Genomic DNA, 18847 nt, shown 5'->3' on the forward strand with positions numbered 1-18847 from the left:
ACATAGGGCAGGCAGTGGACATTGTCTACCTGGACTTCTCCAAGGTCTTTGATACGGTTCCCCACGGCCTCCTCCTGGAGAAATTAATACATCATGATCTAGACAAGTGGTCTGTGCAGTGGGTGGGGAATTGGCTGACAGGCTGCACCCAAAAGGTGGTGGTAAATAGCTCCTTTTCCAAGTGACAACCTGTCACAAGTGGAGCCCCTCAGGGATCGATATTGGACCCAATGTTATTCAACATCTTTATAAGTGATCTGGGTAACGGGATCAAGTGTAGCCTGATGAAGTTTGCAGATGACACCAAATTGAGCTTAGAAGTAGACACTCCAGAAGGGAGAGCTGCTCTGCAGGAAACTCTGGATAGGCTGGAAGAGTGGGCCAGCAAGAACCTTATGAAGTTCAGCAAGGAGAAGTGTACAGTCTTGCACCTGGGAAAACATAATCTGGGAGTGCAGTACAGACTGGGATCCACCTGGCTGAAGAGCAGCTCTGTGGAAAGGCACCTGGGGGTCCTGGTGGACAGGAAGCTCAACATGAGCGAACAGTGTGCTGCTGCGGCCAAGAAGGCCAACAGGATGCTGGGTTGCATCAAAAAGGGCATCACCAGCAGTGATAAAGAGGTCATTATCCCACTCTGCTCAGCGCTTGTCAGGCCACACCTGGAGTACTGTGTACAGTTCTGGTCCCCGCTATACAAAAAGGGGTGTGGACAGGCTGGAAGGGGTCCAGAGAAGGGCTACCAAGATGATCAAAGGACTGGGAAGCCTGCCATACGAGGATAGTCTGGGAGAGCTGGGTTTGTTCAGCCTTGAGAAAAGGATGTTCAGAGGGGATCTCATCACTGTGTACCAGTACTTAAGAGGCAGCTACAAAGAAGATGGAGACTCCCTTTTTACAAGGAGTCACATGGAGAGGACAAGGGGGAATGGACACAAGTTGCTCTTGGGGAGATTCCGATTGGACACCAGAGGGAAATTTTTCACAGTGAGGACAGTCAACCATTGGAATAATCTCCCCAGGGAAGTGGTTGACTCAGCCACGCTGGACACTTTCAAGATTCAGTGGGACAGGGTGCTGGGCCATCTTGTCTAGACTCTTCCTAGAAAGGTTGGACTGGATGATCCCTGAGGTCCCTTCCAACCTGTGATTCTGTGATTCTGTGATATAACTACTTCAGATATGGAGTGACTCATGCAGAATAACATATGATACAAATTAGACGTGGCACAATTTAAATGCAGGTAAAGTCATCACTTTAATATTTGTGAATTGTACATTTCAAGATTGAGTTCCGCCATCATCCAGAATCATACTGAATGTTCTGTTGTGCTTTCAAATGCAATATAAGAAAAGGTCTTGGATGTTCCTGAGTAGGAAATTCTCAAGTATGCTGAAGATGTTGCAGGAAATTATGGCATTGCCAAGTCAGTAGGTGGTATTTTTTCATCGCAGTCAGTACTGAAGCAGTGTCCTAATGTGTTGGTACAGGACCCAGTCCATGAGGATTTACTGTCTGTCCGATAAATCAACATCCTAAAATGTATACGCCTTTTTGTGTGTTTGTGTATGTGCGTGTATGTAAGTGTAGGAGCGTGAAGCCCTGGGGTCCTGAATGAATTCCAATGTGGTTAATTAATTTCTTCCTCAAATAAAAATATACCTGGCATTTAAAAGCCTACTAAAGATTAAACGGGTTAGCAAGGGAGGCAAACAAGAGTAATGTTACAGATTTTTGTTTAGAAGGACCTAAAGTGGATTGCATTATTCCTCCAGGTGGCTTTACTTTTATTCCTCCTTCAGAAATCCTCCTGCTCATCCTCCTCAAAAGTCCCACTTTTGAAAGTTTTGAATCATACCATGTTTTGCACTTCACTTCTTAAGTCAAAGCTAAGCATACCTGAAAAATACAATTCAGTGTAGAAGTATAGCACTCTGACGATAGCTAAAGCACAGACAAACAGAAACTCACAATCATATTAGTTATTGTGAAGATCTAACAAGTAGCAATGAAAAACTTTTAAAAATAATATTTTGCAAAATATTTAGCATCATTTAAAGAAATTAATGACAATCTCAAGTCAGGTAAAGGTTTGGATGGTTTGATGATCACTTGAGTGAGGAAAAAAATCTCATTTCACATTTCTTATATATTTTGGTTTCAGAACAGCCTACTAGAGCATTAACATTTCTTTGTGCACATTTTACTGGAATCTGGCATCCAAAAGGAAGAAACATTAGAAGTGGTTTATTTATATTTCAGCACCAAATTAGAAAGATGACATCATTCATTTACAGTTCTTATCCCATGACATGTCTAATCCCCAACACCTCATTACTGGGGACACTTTTAGGATTGCATATATCATCTTGTTTAGATTTTACATTCTTTTATGGAATACAGTTGAAAGGTAGAAATTTAAGGCTGTTCATTGATAAGAAAATAAACTAATAAAATGTTAGGAACTTCCCCAAAGAGGCAGAATATTACAGTGTTTACAGTAAGTGGGTTATTATTTGTCTATTAATTCTCCATCTTTTCCACTCTTTTGTTCAAAAGACCTTCCTCTTTGAATCTAAGGACAAGCAGGTCAGCTATGACAATTCAGACTGAGTTGGTCGTTTGGTAAAATTCGTAGAAATTCATAGCTGAAATTCATACGGCTATATGCTTCCATCTTCTTATCTGGAAGGGAGAAAATGAAATGGCTCCAGCTGTGCAGAAAATAGTGTTAAAAAAATGTGAAATGATACCATATAGTGCCAGTGCAATTCTCTTCCAAAGGAATCTACCACTCGACCTGTGAAGGACATTTATTCTCTAACACTGGGAAGACGCTGTTTTAGTGCTATAGAGATGCTCAGAAAGAGTGGCAGTGGCTAAAGTATGTGCACATCTGAAATGTGGTTGTTCCTTTATCTTGTTATTGTGGATGCCTTAAGGTTTTGGTTTGGTTGGTTTGGTTGTTTTCTCTTGAACTGAGTGCAGGTCCCTTCCTGTAAAATAGTGTTCTATGATCCTTCTAATGGACATCAGATGAAGTGCTTGAGAAGCATTGTGACATTTACCAAAAAAAAAAGCCAAAACAATTGCTAAAAAGACATGTCAGGACTTCCTGTGATCTCTGTGGTTCATAGGTTTCCTCGCATTAGGTTTTGTTATACTTCAAATATTGTGTAATATGAAAATTTAGTTTGCTTATTTCCAAATCTCTTTTCTACTTTAGCAAAGATCATTAAAATTTGGGAATTTAATAGCAATCTCTGAGTTTTTACATCTTCTATTAAAATATACTTACCAGGGAAATTTTCCTAAATGAGATTTTGATATTGGATTTTTTCTCATAGGAAAATCATTTTACAATAATCCTGGAAGGAAATTTACCACGTAGTAACTATGGGATACTAACTATCTCTTGAGCACTTCAAACTGGAAGCCAGTTAGACCTGTTAATATAGGAATATACCCGAATAAATGAGTTGTGTATAAATTCATCTGTTCAAGTTGGTCCTTTGCAACAGAAAAGTTAAGTACTGTATTCAGTGGTATTGGGCAACTGGTAGTAAGATATTTTTGGTATTATGAGCAAGGTTTGAATTATTCCCGTCTATGCATTTTGTGGTATGGAATAATTGTAATAGTGATAAAGAGCAGCAATGTATCTTGTTATCTCATGGTGACATAGATTTTATTATCTGTACACGGCAGTAGCTGAAGTGTTGATCTTTTTTTTAAGATCTATATCTAAGACGTACTTTCATTCAGTAACATGTGTCAAGTTCCATAATCACTTATTTGTCTAAGTGCCTGTGTCTGTATCAGTTAGTTTTCAGATTCTTTTACCTTATTGTTTAGCAGGGTAATCCTGGTGTACAATAAAAATAATTAAGCCAAAATAGAGCTTTTAGCATGGCTATTCATGATTGTTGTTGACGTGCCTTAGTAGCTAACTATGAATGTTTGAAGTACACTTAGCGTTCCTTTCAGTGAGATTTTACAAGTTAATTGGCAAGACATAATAATAGACTGGAAAAATAGGAAACTGTTCTAAAATTGTACATTTAGAAAAGCTGAATGTCTTTGTTGGCACCCTTCAATCACAACATCCTTGATCATATACTTTTCTGACTTCTTTGTGCAATTCTAAATTCTACTCATGTGAAAACTGGGACAGAAGATGTGTTCACATACTTTGCTATCTTTTTCTATTTCTGTTTCCTTTTCATTGTGAGCCAGCAGCCTGGACTCCTATTGTTAGATCTCTACAGCTACCAGGAAAAAAGAAAAAAAAAAAAAAAAAGAAAGAAAAAAAGAGAGAGAGAGTGCTAAGAAAGAGCTAAGGTCTTCCTAAAACACTGTTAGAGTAATATATTCCAGCATGTAAAAGAATTGTCTCACTTTACGTCTTAAACAGACACAAAACAGAATGAAACTGATGGCAGATAACTACGATGATGACCATCATCACTACCACCACCATCACCACCACCACCATCATCGATCTCCTGGGAGGCCACAACACTCCAACCACAGACCCTCTCCAGATCAGGTTAGTCAGCTCTATTTTCACCTTCAGTTTTATAATTTTACTGTTTTGATATTTCAAGATTAAATTAATATTGCAAAGAAATAATAAGCAAGTGATATGTTCTTTGATCTGAAATAATAGCTCTGGTATTTATTTCCATCCCTGAAACAACTTAAATGTCTTGGCTTTTTATCTGGTGTCTTATGTTTTTCTTCCCTATAATTCTTTAGAAGTTTTGCATCTATTTTCAGAATTTCATAAGACAACTTTTTCAGCAGAAAATCACTGAAAAACCTCCTTCATAGTGATGAATAGTGATCTTAGAAATATGCACTTTTGGGAATGAATTTTTGGTTTTTTTTTTAAAGTAAATGGATGAATCATTAATATTGAAAAGCCTGTGCAGGACTTCCCTTTGGCAACTTGTAAACCAATGGTTCTAAACTGGTTTTAAAAGTATCTTTCTATTGAAGCTTTAAAATAACCAATATAGCTTAAAATGAATAGTGATGCATATTTTCAATTCCAGAGATGTTTTAGTTTAAAAATGCTTAGTAATTCAGTGTTATTCTTCTTAGTATCCTGTGTTTCAGAGAGAGCAAATAACTATCCTGATCACATGGTCTTCTGGAGTATGTTAATTGAGCATGCTAGCATTGAACCTTTTCTCCTCTGCCCACGGTGAAAAAACATCCATAAGCCCAACACTGTTTTGATTTTGTAAATTTCAATATTTGTATAATGAATAAATATAATTTTTGAATTAAAAATATTTTTGTAAATGTGTAAGTAATTTGCTTTTATTCTTAATGTTTTACAATATTGATGATATGAAAGTTAAGTGAAGATTAAAATACAAAATAATTAAAAAAAGTTTACTGTCACATAGTTTAAAATTAATATTTACATTGTATATGTTTAGAAAGAGGAGGTCATGATGTTCTGTGGTTTATTAGCATTCCAACATTTTGTCTTTTGGAATACTTAATATGTGTTTTCAGATAATGTTGCTGTCAGTAGGCAGAAATCTGCCAAGTGTCCAGTATGCAGGCTCAGTACTTCTGTTTCATAGACAAAGGGGTGAAGCACACACCTTGACTGAAACGTTTATTGTTTTGATATGTTTGAAACAGATGTTTCCAAACAGAAAATGCAGCACCTTTTATTTCTGGAAAGCTTAAAGACCAGATCCACCAATATAAAGTATCTGCTTTAATTTTATGGTTATAATATTGAAAAGAATGCTATAGTATTGCTATAGCTATTAGAAATAATGTTATAGCTAGTTATCATTATAATGTTATAGTATTAAAAACAATAAGTTCTTTAATTCATTATATAATTATATAAAATATGCATTATATTTGTATATATACACACCAAAATAGTATTTAAAATTCTAGTGACAACTTTTTCTTGTCCTTAAAATACCCTTCTGCCAGCGAACATGTTTTCCTAATTGTTTTCTGAGGTATCTGGGTCTGATACTGTTAAAAATTTGTTTTGTAATAGATGAAATTTCAAGAAACAAACTTCTGTTTTGAAATTAAAGCATATATTTAAGCCATGATGCCAGCATGCCATGACTTTCCAGCTGATACTGAGTGCCACTATTCCATTTCATATGAATATGCTTAGTAAGTGGAGAGCTTGTCAGCTATGGATGGACTCTGGCCTGAAGATGACTTTCACATTTGAAGATAGAATTCTTTTCACTCTTTAGCCTACTACAATACGTGAGAGTTGAAATATGTAGGAGTTTTAGGAGGAACTCAGTCACAGTAGGACAAGGGTGAAAGTTATCCATATATGTATTTATCTGGAGTAGGAAAAACCATCTATAGAAGCAAGTAACTCTCAGGTAGAGAACCCTCTGGAAAAATAAAACATTGCTTTTATACGAAGAATCATTGTTTGATACTAAGTTAGTTTATAAGTTCATAATGTCTAGGCAGAAATAAAAAGGAAAAATGATGAAGTTATAACAGGGACATATGATAGACTACTTAATTGGGAGACAAAGAGGCAAATGATGCTTGTTTTAGAATGATCAATAGAGTTGTACTAAAGACAGGAAGTGGTAAGTATGAGAAAACTCAATTTCTTGGATACCAACTGAAAAAAAAACCAACCCAAACCTGAACAACAGAACATAGAATCCTTCAAGTTCTTGGAACTTGTTAAGAACAACTTTTTCTTTCAGAAACTGGAGAAGGGTATTAAGGACTTGCTGTCTTGGTTTGAGTTCTGTTTCTTATTAATAGAGATAAGTTGGCTGAGTTAATAAAAGAAGGCTAAATTGTCTGAAAATGACCATGAAGTAAAAAAGGTTTTGGATTTGTGCAGGGCATAGAATGAGAAAAACAGAACGAAGGCAAGACACGTGAAAAAACAGGTAATAACAACCTCTGTGTTACTGAAATCCATACACTTGTTTCAACTAATTCAAGAAACCTGAACCTGTAAAGAAAATTTGATGGACAAGACAATGTAAGAGAGCTAACATTTAGTGAAGAGGGTGCTTTTCAATGTACAGTAACGGGTTATTCAGGAAGAGAACAGATAAGAAGCAAATTGGAAGTCTGTATCAAAATAACTTCAAGAACTTAAAAAACTTAAGAAATTTTATGAATGGTGGAAATGGGTACATGATTAAAGACAGAGCACATGAAATACTAGCTATTTTACTAGTATTTACCAGTACTAGTATTCTCAGTTTTATTCTGAACTGTTTATGATTATATTCAACAACTCATCTGTAGGATATAGGAGATCCTTGGAGGCTCGAGGAAGGCAAACACTGTCCTCAACTTTACAAATAAAATATATGGGAATTTATTAATAGCTTTATTTTAGACACTGGAAAGCTATGGAATAAATTACTAATCAGTGAATCAATAGAAAGGCAGTAATCTTTTTACTGTCTATTTTCAGTAGCTTGATGTCTGTTTCAGACTGTATGATGGTATCTATCCATCTCAGTGTATATCAGATCACTTTATACTTGCTTCACCCTTATTCTCTTTTCCTAGTCATCAACTGGTGGTTCCTATCTCAGAACAGATAGACTGTTTTTATGTTACGTTCTTGAAGATAGGAGATTGTTTACCACTTTATTCTTGCACTCTTTCCTAGGTGACAGTTTTGGGCCACTCTCTAATACAGAATGCAGATCTAGATGGCTGTTACATAGCATACCTATCCTATATTTAGTCTGGCTGTATTTGTCAAGGACAAATTATGTCAAGCAAATCTAATTTCCTTTCACAGGGTAACTGGCTTTGTGTCTAAAGAAGAAAGTGGTAGCTGTGACATACTTTGAATTCATAAGGCCTTCAACACTGTCCCACCATATAGTTGTAATATACAAATAAATACATTAATTTGTAATGTAATTAACATGTAATGTAAAATGGATTACAATAATAAAAACTGGAACTTTAAATAATACTATTTTAATTTAATTAATTATGAAATCACCCCAAGATGGGTGTGCGACTGATACAAGTAAAATGCTACAGACAAATTTTCTGTTATTCTTTGTCAGATAGGAGGGGCATTTACAGCAGGGTTCCAGAGAGGTCTGTCCTTTAACTGCTTCTGTGGAGAATTTTTATAAGAAATTATTTCCGTAATGAAATAGAAAAAAAAAGATTAATATTGTTGATAATGAACCAAGCTGCAAGGAGCTGCAAGCATAGTAGGGGCAGTTTAACTGCTCAGTAAGCTGTTCCAGTCTCAAACTGGAGAGGAAATCTAGAATAAGTAATCTGAAATTCAGTAAAGACAAGTCCATTTACAAGGGAGAAGTCATATGTACCGATGAGCCAATAACATGGAAAAAGGAATCTGGATTGCACATAATATACAGCAACAATGGAATACCATTGCAATGAGGTTGGATCTAATTCTGGGATGGATGTAATACTGGAAAAGGAGTAGGAAGCAATTATTCTGTACTTTCCAGCACTGGTGAGACCCATCTGAAAAGCTGTGTACAGTTTTGATCACCATAATTTAAGAAAGAGAGACCAATTAGAAAGAGACAAAAGGAGAGCAACAAGAATGATAGGAGTTTTAGAGAGCATGACCTATGAGGAAGGCTTAAAGAACTGGGTTTGTTTAGTCTAGAAAGTACTAAAGCGGAGACATAAGTCTTCTAATACATTAAATGTTGTTGTAAAGAAGACGATGATCAATTGTAATCCAGTGCCCACTGGAGAAAGAGTAGGAGTGGTAAATTTAATTTATATACCAAGAATAACTAGGTTAGTTATTAAAAAAGGACACCTTTTCACTGTGTGTCTAATGAATCTGTAAATAGAAAGAAAATGAGGACATTCTTTCATATAGGTGTAATGGAAGCTCCTTTCTTGGAGATTTTTAAGAACAGATTAGATGAATATCTGTGGCACATGATAATAGCTTTCTTTCATCTTGTGTTGGGACACTGGCCTTGGAGTAGGTGTTCTTCTGAAGTACTGCCATCCCTGAATTTCCACAGACCCTGTGAACAATGGATCAGCTCAGCAAATGTTTACTTATGAAGCAAGCAAGAAGGACATCCATAGCAAAATCCTTACTCAAATAATCTTTGAGAGCAGCAGTGTCAATGATAATCATGAGTGAACTCCAGTCATTTCTTTAGCTTACATTTTTTGATCATGGATTTCATTTTTTTCTTTTTACTTTCTGTTATTTACCATTACGTACAGTACAGTAATTTAATTGCCATGTGCCATACAATCCTGTATTTCCCATTCAACAGTGTATTACACATAAATTCTAGATACGTGGTTTTTAATGACCATAATCCAGCATACTGCTAGTGGCTTGAAACCACAGAATAAACTGAGAAAATAATAAACTTGCAAATTATCAGAGGGCATTTTCAATTTTGTAAGGAGGCAAGAAAGTGGTGCATATTTTAACATAAATGCCATTTAATTTAGTGAATGCTAGGGAAGGTTTTTGAAAGTTTTTTCACAAATTCTGGAGAGAAAGAGATAGTTAAACATCCAGTGTTAATCTTGAAACTTTTCTGATTTCTATGGATAACACTGGATTTTCTAATTTATATACTATATTTGTATAAAGAAATACATGTATGCAATTATATATATGGCCGTAAAAGTATTTACCTGTCCATTTTAGCACATATTTGTAAGGAAGAATAAGACATTTCATACTTACTGATGTAAAACACTGTATATATGCTACTGTGAGTCTATACTCCCTTTAAAGAGAATGGTGTACCACCAGTCCCATGGAAGAAAAATACACATGCATCCTGCTTGAAATACACGTACTTTTTACATGGTGCTGTTCAGCTATTGACATTTTGTTTTAATGATCACGGTTTTATTATAACTGTTACTTGATATCATATCCTGCTATGGGCAGCATGTGGCAGCATAGTTCTAGATGTAGTAAAGGATGGGATCTCTGAGTTCTCTCGAAGGAACTAGTTGGGCACCTTTTTTTCAGATGTAGTGGATGTGTTTGGGTCTTATGGCAGCTGCTAGGGAGCAAAGCCAAGTTTCCAGCCACTTCTTGCCTTTATCCCCTCTTTTTTTTGCTCTTCTGTTTAGGCATAGGTTGGCAGCATTTTTTGCCGTTGTATGTCTGGACCTAAACTCTGGGGAAGATCTAAGAAAACTTCACAAGCAGTAGGAAGAGACAAACTCTTCTCTGCTCATATACATGATCACGTTACAGTGAGTCATGATACGGTCCCTAGTTAAGTTGGTGCATCTGATTTTTATTTGATGTAAATACATTTCTGTGAATTGAGTGCTGCCATGTCAATAACATTGCAATATTAACCGTTTTTACTAGTCTTTTAAAAACTTGGGAAAAAAGATAGTTTTGCAGCTTTGCACTAAAAACTTAGATTTATTCTCTTCAGTTTTGGCTTGAGAGTTGGCAATCTTTCTTAAATTCCACCTGGAAACATTTTGGCAGTCAGTGTGTATCCTGGAGTGTGGGTGCAATACTCCTAGCATGAAAATAAGCTTAATAAGCATTCTGTACTAGCCTCAGTTTCCAAGGAGTTGTAATAAGTAGCCCCTTGTAGAGTGCATTACAGTAATCTAATCTGGATCGTTGCATCTGAGATCTATCTGGAACAAAAAAATCTCATGGCTAAATAAATGTGAACTTCCAGATCTAGAAGCTGCCCCATAACGTAGACTTCATCACAAAGCCTACTGTCCAACAGCCTCCCTGTCTTATTTCTCACCTCTACATACATACTGTCTTTCCTTTAAAACTTTTTCTCTTGGCCTCAGTTGCCCACATCATCTTTCAGTTTTTCTTCCTTGTACTGAAAATGTTTTGAAGGAAGTGCCTGTTTGTGTCACAAAAGTGACTGAGTGCTATTGAAGCAAATTGCTGTTAATGTTGAAAATTGATAGAAAATAGTGCATTTGTATTCCCTGCTATAGGTGCCTTACTGTACAGCAGTCCTGTCATTTTTTTCTTGTACTTCTAGTATGGTAAGAGGCCTGTAAGTTACTAACCAGCAGGGCATTCATTCTCACTAATACACAAGTCTGGTCAAATTGAGGCATCTCATTCCCTTTGGTTTTCTAATCTCAGAAGCCTTTTTGCCCCTGCATATTTGTATCCTGTTCTGAGTCTCAGGCTCTAGTTACTCATATTTACTTCCTGTTAATTTCAATGGGCTTTTGACATTCCTTGCTGTTTCTCAAACAGTTCTTAACTTATTGGCACATATGACAGATCTCTAACTCTAGGATGGTCTCCACATAACAAATAGCATTCTTTTGCTATCACCCAGGACTTTCTTGTTCAAGTTCATGAGCTCTTTGCTATGTGGTTGCAAAGTCCTAAGTTCAAGTTGCACCTTATGGACTATACAGTAAAAAACTGTACTTGATTATTTAAATTAAAAGCAGCATCTCTACATAAAAAAAAGGACTTAGAAGTTGTGTAGGTAATCTATATCTATGTGTCTAGGATCTACTTAAGTTAGTTTGATGGCATTCTTAATAGGAAGTTATGCTATTTGAGGGGGCATATGGAAGAACTTGATTTTGCACCCACACAGTGGAAGACTGAAGGTATAACATTCAAAAAATTTTCATACTTTAGGACTTTATTGCCAATCCTGATGATTATAAGAACTATCAAATCTTCTTACTTCCCATAGTACTGGAGATTTTAAAAGATGTAAAATGTAAGGTGTTTCTCATCTCATGAGTTTCCTGAATTCCCCAGCTCTAGTTGAATCAAAATTGAATGCTTTACCTCACGGTCACCAAGGCTACAAATATATTTTAATTTTGTTTTATTATGAGAGATAATGTTCTCATAAAAAGAATATGATTTTAAGAAAAATATGAATATCATAGGACATGCCATAAGGCTATAGGATCTGGCTGCTTTCCAAAACATTGGCCCTATTCTTAAAAGATGTATAGGAGGATGGAATGTCACTTGGTGCCGTAAGTATGTAGCATGTTCTTTTACATCTTTTAATCCAGTCTGTCTATGTAGAGATTTTGTTCCTATTTAAAACATTTGTGGTGGCTCTTCTACAGGGTAGTGGTGATTAGAAGTAATTTCTTGCAAGCTCACCATCAAGTTTTCCATTACTCTGAAATCTCAGCAAAGAGGCCTAAAAGGAAGTTCAAGTTTTCTGAACTGTCCTCTTACCTAAAGGAAAAATCCTCCTTTTTAGGGCAGTGATGGGGCAGTGTGTATCCATGAAGCTTCCCTTACTGCCATTCTCCAGTCAGAAAGCCAACTTTTAAAGAACTATCTGATAACCGCCTTAGGATTAAATACGTGTTGTTTTAAAAATATTTTTTAAAGTATGCTGGTAAACTAATTCATTTGAGAAAAGAAATCACATACAATGATGCATGAAACTTGACAACAATCTGACTGTTGGGAAGTAGGAGTACACCACTAAAAACTAACTTTTTGAAGAAGGCCATGTGCTCTCAAAAAAAGTGTTTATTGATTTGTAAAGTGGCGACCGGTCTTGGCAACAGGTCTTTGTTCATCAGCTGGAACTGCTAACTATCCTTGGAGTCGCTGAAAGATGATATGTGAAAAACTCTGAACAGGTCAGATGGGATTTTGTTTGAGGTGGATGACTTTGAAATCAGGGCACAGGACAGTCAAACAATGATTATTACTTTAGTGTCTGGATCCTGATCTGCAAATCACTGTATTGATCCATACATAATTTTAGGGAAAAGGTGTGCTTGCAACTTTGTGTATTTTGGCAGCTCTGGCTATCAGCCCAAGGCCTTATATTCTGTGGCCATACTGGAAAATTGCCAACCTCAGACTCCTGAATAGGCCTCAGGAATATTGAAACTTGGATTTGTCTTTAAAAAGAAAGAACACAAAACCAAATAACATAACTTAAAAGGAGGACAAACATAAACCAAGACAGATTATTTTAGCTTATTCAAATAACCATGGTTATTTGAAAAGTGTAAAATTCTTCAAATTTCTTTAGCCTGTGAGTAGAAAGTTCAATCTGAGCAGTAGTATCTGGAAAACAAGTATCATGTTTGGGAGCTTTCTACAACATTAAAACTTTGTCTTTTTGTTGTTCAGGAAAGAAGAAACAAAAATAAAGGGAAAAACCAAAGCACCAGTGACATTTTAGTATATAAAAGAAGTGATATGATATAGAAGTTTAATGCAATAAATTGGAATTATTAGGTCCCTCTGTGACCCAGATTTTGTTTAATATTCTGTGTGTTTCTTTATCCTGTGTGTTTACACATTTTATTTGGGCAGGTGTGAGCTTGCTCTTGTCTGTTCACTAAATGTATGTGAACTTGTTCTGCTGGTGCCTCAAGCTTCAAGGAAGCATGCAATTGCATTAGCACAGTGCTGAGCCTGCACTAAGCTTGGAGTCACATGGATTTATTTAATTTAGGAATTTGGGCAGGGCAAGGTTTGCTTGTCGGTACATTCAGTATAAACAATCCCAGGCATATCCATTGTAAATAACTAGTATTGTGCTGGATTAATTAGTGTTTTGAGATCTCCAGAGTGCAGTGCAAATTAGTCATATAAGTGCTTTCACATTTTAAAGTATTTCCTCTAATTTTTCATCTTTGATACACATATTCTCCCTCCAGAACAAAGAACTTGTGATTCATGTCACACATTGTTCAGACTTGTTGAACTGAATGCAGTAGGTCCTATTTGTATCATGGTCACCATTAAAAAGTGAATTTTCTGATTAAATTGTATGCAGTTATGATAGTTATATTGTTTCCTATAAACATGCAACTGAATGGCAAATACTTCTCTTCTAATGAGGATGTAATTTCTAAGCATTTCCTGAAAGTCAGTAAGTGTTATCATATGCTTATTTCAGTAGATACAGAGAATTTTTCCTTCCTCTGACAGCTAGCTAGGTATTTCTATCTACTTTACCCTGAAACTGAAAGAGTCTTCCACAGAGGCTTGCCTAGATTTTGAGGATAATAAAATTGGTTTCAAACCTAAATTTCATTGTAGATTACACTGTACTTGTGATGAAACAAAATAAGGAGCCTTGAAATCTGGAAGAGTCTGCTCTGAGTTTGATTTTATCTTTCAGGGTTGCTCCTGATTTTGATATACTGCCATTTTTCAGTTACAAACATTGTGCTCTACTCAAGGTTTCTCATTTAAGTAAGAGCCAATAGAAATTTGTAATATTTGTTAATGTTTTTGTTATTATTACCTCTTAATAGTAATTATACTGTATCCAGATAATTTTTCATATCCCTTTAATTATATTAAATTTGTAATTTGAGTAAGAGATCAGCTAAACTGGAGCTGCATTAAAAGTAGGAAGTAGAAAATAAGTTTTGCTGTCTATGATACCTCCAGGAGATGGATTTTGTATATTGAAAAGTTATACCTCTACTTTGCTTACAGAAATGAATTTATTTTATGTTTTGAGGTTTAATAAATGTGATATAAATGTATACATACTGCTCAGCATGTATATTTATATATATCTATATTTATATGCTAGCTTTGCAGTCTTTTCCACATATGGAAGAATTTTTTGAGATCATGTTTAGCTATAGAAACCTCTCCCCCTCACTTCCCCTGAATGTGTGCGTTAGAATATAAAACACTTATATAGAGGTTTACATTTATCATATATTTCTTGCTAGAAAAATTAGCTGCCACCATCAGAGTCTAAAATAGGCCTTTAGACCATCTGAAAGAGCCAAAAATGCATTTCTTGGAGAAAGTAACTTGATAACAAAAGTTGCATATCTGGCACTGGTTACTTAAGTGAGATAACATGTCACAGGCTTTCACTACAAAGGGGACCATAAATTTTTGCATTGCAAATCTGATTTCACGGACCACTTCTTGTAAGAAGCATTGGGTTTCCACTTCATATAGTGATAAAACTTTAGAATGCACGAGTATCTGGTGAAACATCTTATTCATGTTAATGCTAGTTTGGGTGTTGTAAAGTAGTCAGAAACAACCTTCCGCTTACCCGCATCACCAGTATTTATGTTTGATTTTAACCTAACTATATACAAATAGAACAAATGGTGAGATGGGTTTTATGGTCATTTTCATAATTGGATGATGCACGGTTACTTGTGACCCCTTCTGTTATGGATAGGTTTGAAAATAGATCTGTGACACAAATCCATATTGCTGAAGTGATTTTTAAGATTTATTCAACTTTTTGAATATACAAATGAAACATAAAATAAAGACCTTCTAAAACTCTGCACACTGAAGCTGTAAATGAATCCACTGTTAGCCTTTCCCCTTTCCAGGTACAGGCCCAGTTTTTCAAATCATTCATGCACAAAGTTCTTCTGTAGTCAACTGTTTTGCGTATGGAGAGTTCGTGAGATTAGTGCTCAGCTATGTTTGCTCCTAGAAACTAAGTAGCAGCTAAAAATCTTCCTAAGCTCTGAAAGATTCTGATTTTAGGATAAGTTCTTGATTTGAAAGAAATCCCATTACTTAGCAGGTCGATTTCTGTGTCACAAGGGGAAATTAATATTTGTTAATGTAATTGTTTGCTCTAAGTAGGACAGTTTCACAGTCCAGAGCCAGTAGTTACATGTTTAATGACCCATTAGTAGCCATAGATAATAAGGAGAGTAGCGTAAATCAGTCATCAGAAAGTTAGTTCAAGAGATGAGCAGGTTATCACTAGATTTATTTAACCCAAGTTAAGATATTATTTCTTAGCATGCCAGCACATGAAAGGGAAATGTGATGAGCCTTGTCAGGAAGGGTCTTCTATTGTGGGAAGAGAGCCAGAAAAGCTTAAGTCATCAAGTTTTTAATGTTGCCTGTGTTGCAAAAGCTTTTGTCTAAAAGGAGATTAGTATTTTTAAATTTTTATTTAAAGGATGGATCTTATAAAGATACTTGAGTGTCACAAAAGTAAGGGGACGTGTGCTGTACTTCAGCTTTGTGGAAGTATTTGCTCTTTGTTTTTTGAGTCAGTTTCACTATATTCTTCACTTCAGATAGCCAAATTTTGTACACCAGCAGGCCTCATGGTAATGCAGAATTTTGCAGTCTTTGAGTGCATCTACATTTGGGTTTTAGTTCTGATCAAGAGTGCAGATTTGAATCAAATCTCCTGATCATTCCCACTTACTGCACTATGGTTCATGTCCAGAAGCGGTGTTGGCGTGGGCACACTGAATTCCTGTTTCATTAAATTTAATTGAAAGATGTGTTCCAGGAGGTCCCCCAACACAGTGAAATTACTAATGGGAATTCAGTCTTGGAGACAGAGCAAAATTAATGCAAAATACCCCCCAAGATAGGTGTATTGTACAGGTGCTGATTCTCAATACCAGTTGTATTGGTTATAGATCTGTTGCTGTTGCAACACACTGCTAAATATAACCTCTTGTAAGTATTTCACATTCACCCATAATCAAGAGTATGCTATACATAGAATGGTTATGAATAATCTTATTCTGGCATCTGATGATTAAAATTTTTAGTTATACTTAATCATGTAGACCATTATTAAAATTATCATTTGTTTCTAACCTGCTGCGTAATGTAGCCCCTTTTATCTGAAGGCCACTGTCTCAAATTTGCTACTGAGACTGATGAACCTTAAAGAGCTGATGGCTGAGCAATGTGCCTGCAAAACTCATACTGAGATACACTTCAGTAATCTAACAGAAGACATCTTTATACAAGCTTTTTACATCTGTGTGTAGTGTTACCCAAGCGCTGTTCTTTAAATTCCTCACCTTGCTACTTTGAAGCCAAGTTTTGAGCTTCTAATGTTAAGTTTTACGGCAACTGGATCAGAACAGCAAATCATGTTTAGTAACACCAGATATTTCTTTTTAAGTTATTAAGCAACTATGACAAATAGCAGCACAGAAAAAGAAAGGACTAGCAAAAGGATGAGAGAAAATCAATGAATTAATAATCTATGCATAGCCATTTACAAAGGCTTTCACAGTACTTGAGATTATACCAATGTACTGTACCGTACCTAAATATATGTCCAAATTAGAGACTTGGATGCCAGATGCCTGTCTATCCAGACATTGCCTAAAAATAGAAGGCATTCCATATCTTAAATATTTTTAATTTATAATAATTTTATAATAATTAAACACGTATACTAATTTATCAATTTAAATGGTATTTCTTGAATTTGGGGGTTTTTGCTTTTTGCTTGCCTTTAATTAACATTTTGCTTTTCAGTTTTTGTCATTGAATTGCTATTCTTGACCCAATGAAAGATCCAAGTTTAGAATGCAGTTAATGTACACAAACATTAATCAAAATTTGCTTGAGTATAGTTTATTGTTTGAAAGAGCCATAGATTAATGATTCTGTAGGATACACACTGATATGAAAGACTAAGCATGCTTCTGGAAGCCTCTGAGCTAATATTATTAAATGATAAGGCATAACTGCAGCTTTTATTTTGCTTCACAGTGTGTCAAGAATGCAAAAATAGGTAATGGAATTCATTTGTCTCAGGACATCAGTGAAGAATTCTGTATTCTCTTACATTATCTGTTTGTATTGAGGTACCAAGCCTTCTTCTTCATAGAATAGTTTATTCCTAAAACCAATTAAAGCTATAATCCTGATTCTTATGTGCTTTTTATCCAGTGCTTTTGGGTAGTTGTTCCTATCTATAGAGAAAAATCTGTAAAGCCTATAGCACTAAGTTGGGATTTTCACAATTGAATGTCCACTCAAAATGTAACAGGCAGCACAATGACAAGGATAGTTGTCTTAATCTCATAGCTTTGATCCAATACACAGGAAGGAGGTAGTGCAGGCTTGAAAACAACCTGTCTGCATAATGGGAATAGTAAGTGATCAATGAGTTCTTTTAATATTCCTTTAAGATCTTGCATCTGTATGTTCTGGTTACCATTAAATTAAAAAGTGGCAGAATATATCATGAAATAATGGTCCTTGGTTTAATCCTATCTTTTTGTAATAAAAAAGAGGGTTGATGTTCTCCAGTATCTGTAGGAATTTTACTTTTCTTCTCAACTATTGTCAAATGCCAAGTATTTTTAGGTCAGTGCATTATCTAGTGTCAATATATGACGTAATGAACTAAACAATAACAAATTAAGTAATAAAGCATGTAATTTTGAAACGTTGGGCTTTTTTGATAGGGATGCTAAGTGAGTGAGTTTTGCTTAGGTTAGTGCAAATCTCTATCTTCTATAAATAATTAGTATGTGGAATTGAAAATGTGATATGAACATATTTTCTGGCATAGGAATAAATCAAGGAAAAATACTATGTAGATACAGGTTTTTAAAACAAGGCAGTAGGCTGAGACTGGTTTTGAGGTTGCTCTTAGTATTAAAAATTTAAAATCTAGTGAGGATTTGTTTTCTCTGTTCAGTTGTCTGTCAAAACAGATCACTGTGTGTAATTGATTTTTTATGAACTTGTTCATCACTAAAATTGAAAAATGCATAATAAATTCTGTGTACAGAATAAGATCATGGCACAGACATTCTCACTAAAACAGATATGAGGAAAAAAGATGGAAGAGGATTTTTATTAATTGTAGATGTTGAAGGTGAAGTGGACCATGATCATAATCTGGACCTGATGGCTCAATAATTTCTTCTTTAAATCTGTAATTTTAAAAAAATTATTTTAAATACAGTTAGTCATATTTTTTAGAAAGTGTCTTAGTCTTGATATAAAATCTTCTAGTTATCCAGAACTGATGTGTTATTGAAAAATATGTACCATATTTGCAGTGTAATTACATCCTATAAATATCTATCTAGCTTTTTCCTGCTAGAGAAGAGAGCTGTCTC

General features: G+C 35.3%; 1 protein-coding gene across 2 annotated transcripts in view; it reads left to right on the top strand.

Annotated features, from left to right (window-relative positions):
- The window catches only part of ERC2 (ELKS/RAB6-interacting/CAST family member 2), a 474805-nt gene that overhangs the window by 391862 nt on the left and 64096 nt on the right, over positions 1-18847 (top strand). For both annotated transcript variants that reach the window (XM_075096173.1, XM_075096174.1), the window contains exon 16: positions 4416-4550. In XM_075096173.1, coding sequence (XP_074952274.1) covers positions 4416-4550 — 135 coding nt within the window. The remainder of the gene's footprint in view (positions 1-4415; positions 4551-18847) is intronic.

This window comes from Phalacrocorax aristotelis, chromosome 6 (genome assembly GCF_949628215.1).
Source record: "Phalacrocorax aristotelis chromosome 6, bGulAri2.1, whole genome shotgun sequence".
In the NCBI taxonomy this organism is placed as follows: domain Eukaryota; kingdom Metazoa; phylum Chordata; class Aves; order Suliformes; family Phalacrocoracidae; genus Phalacrocorax; species Phalacrocorax aristotelis.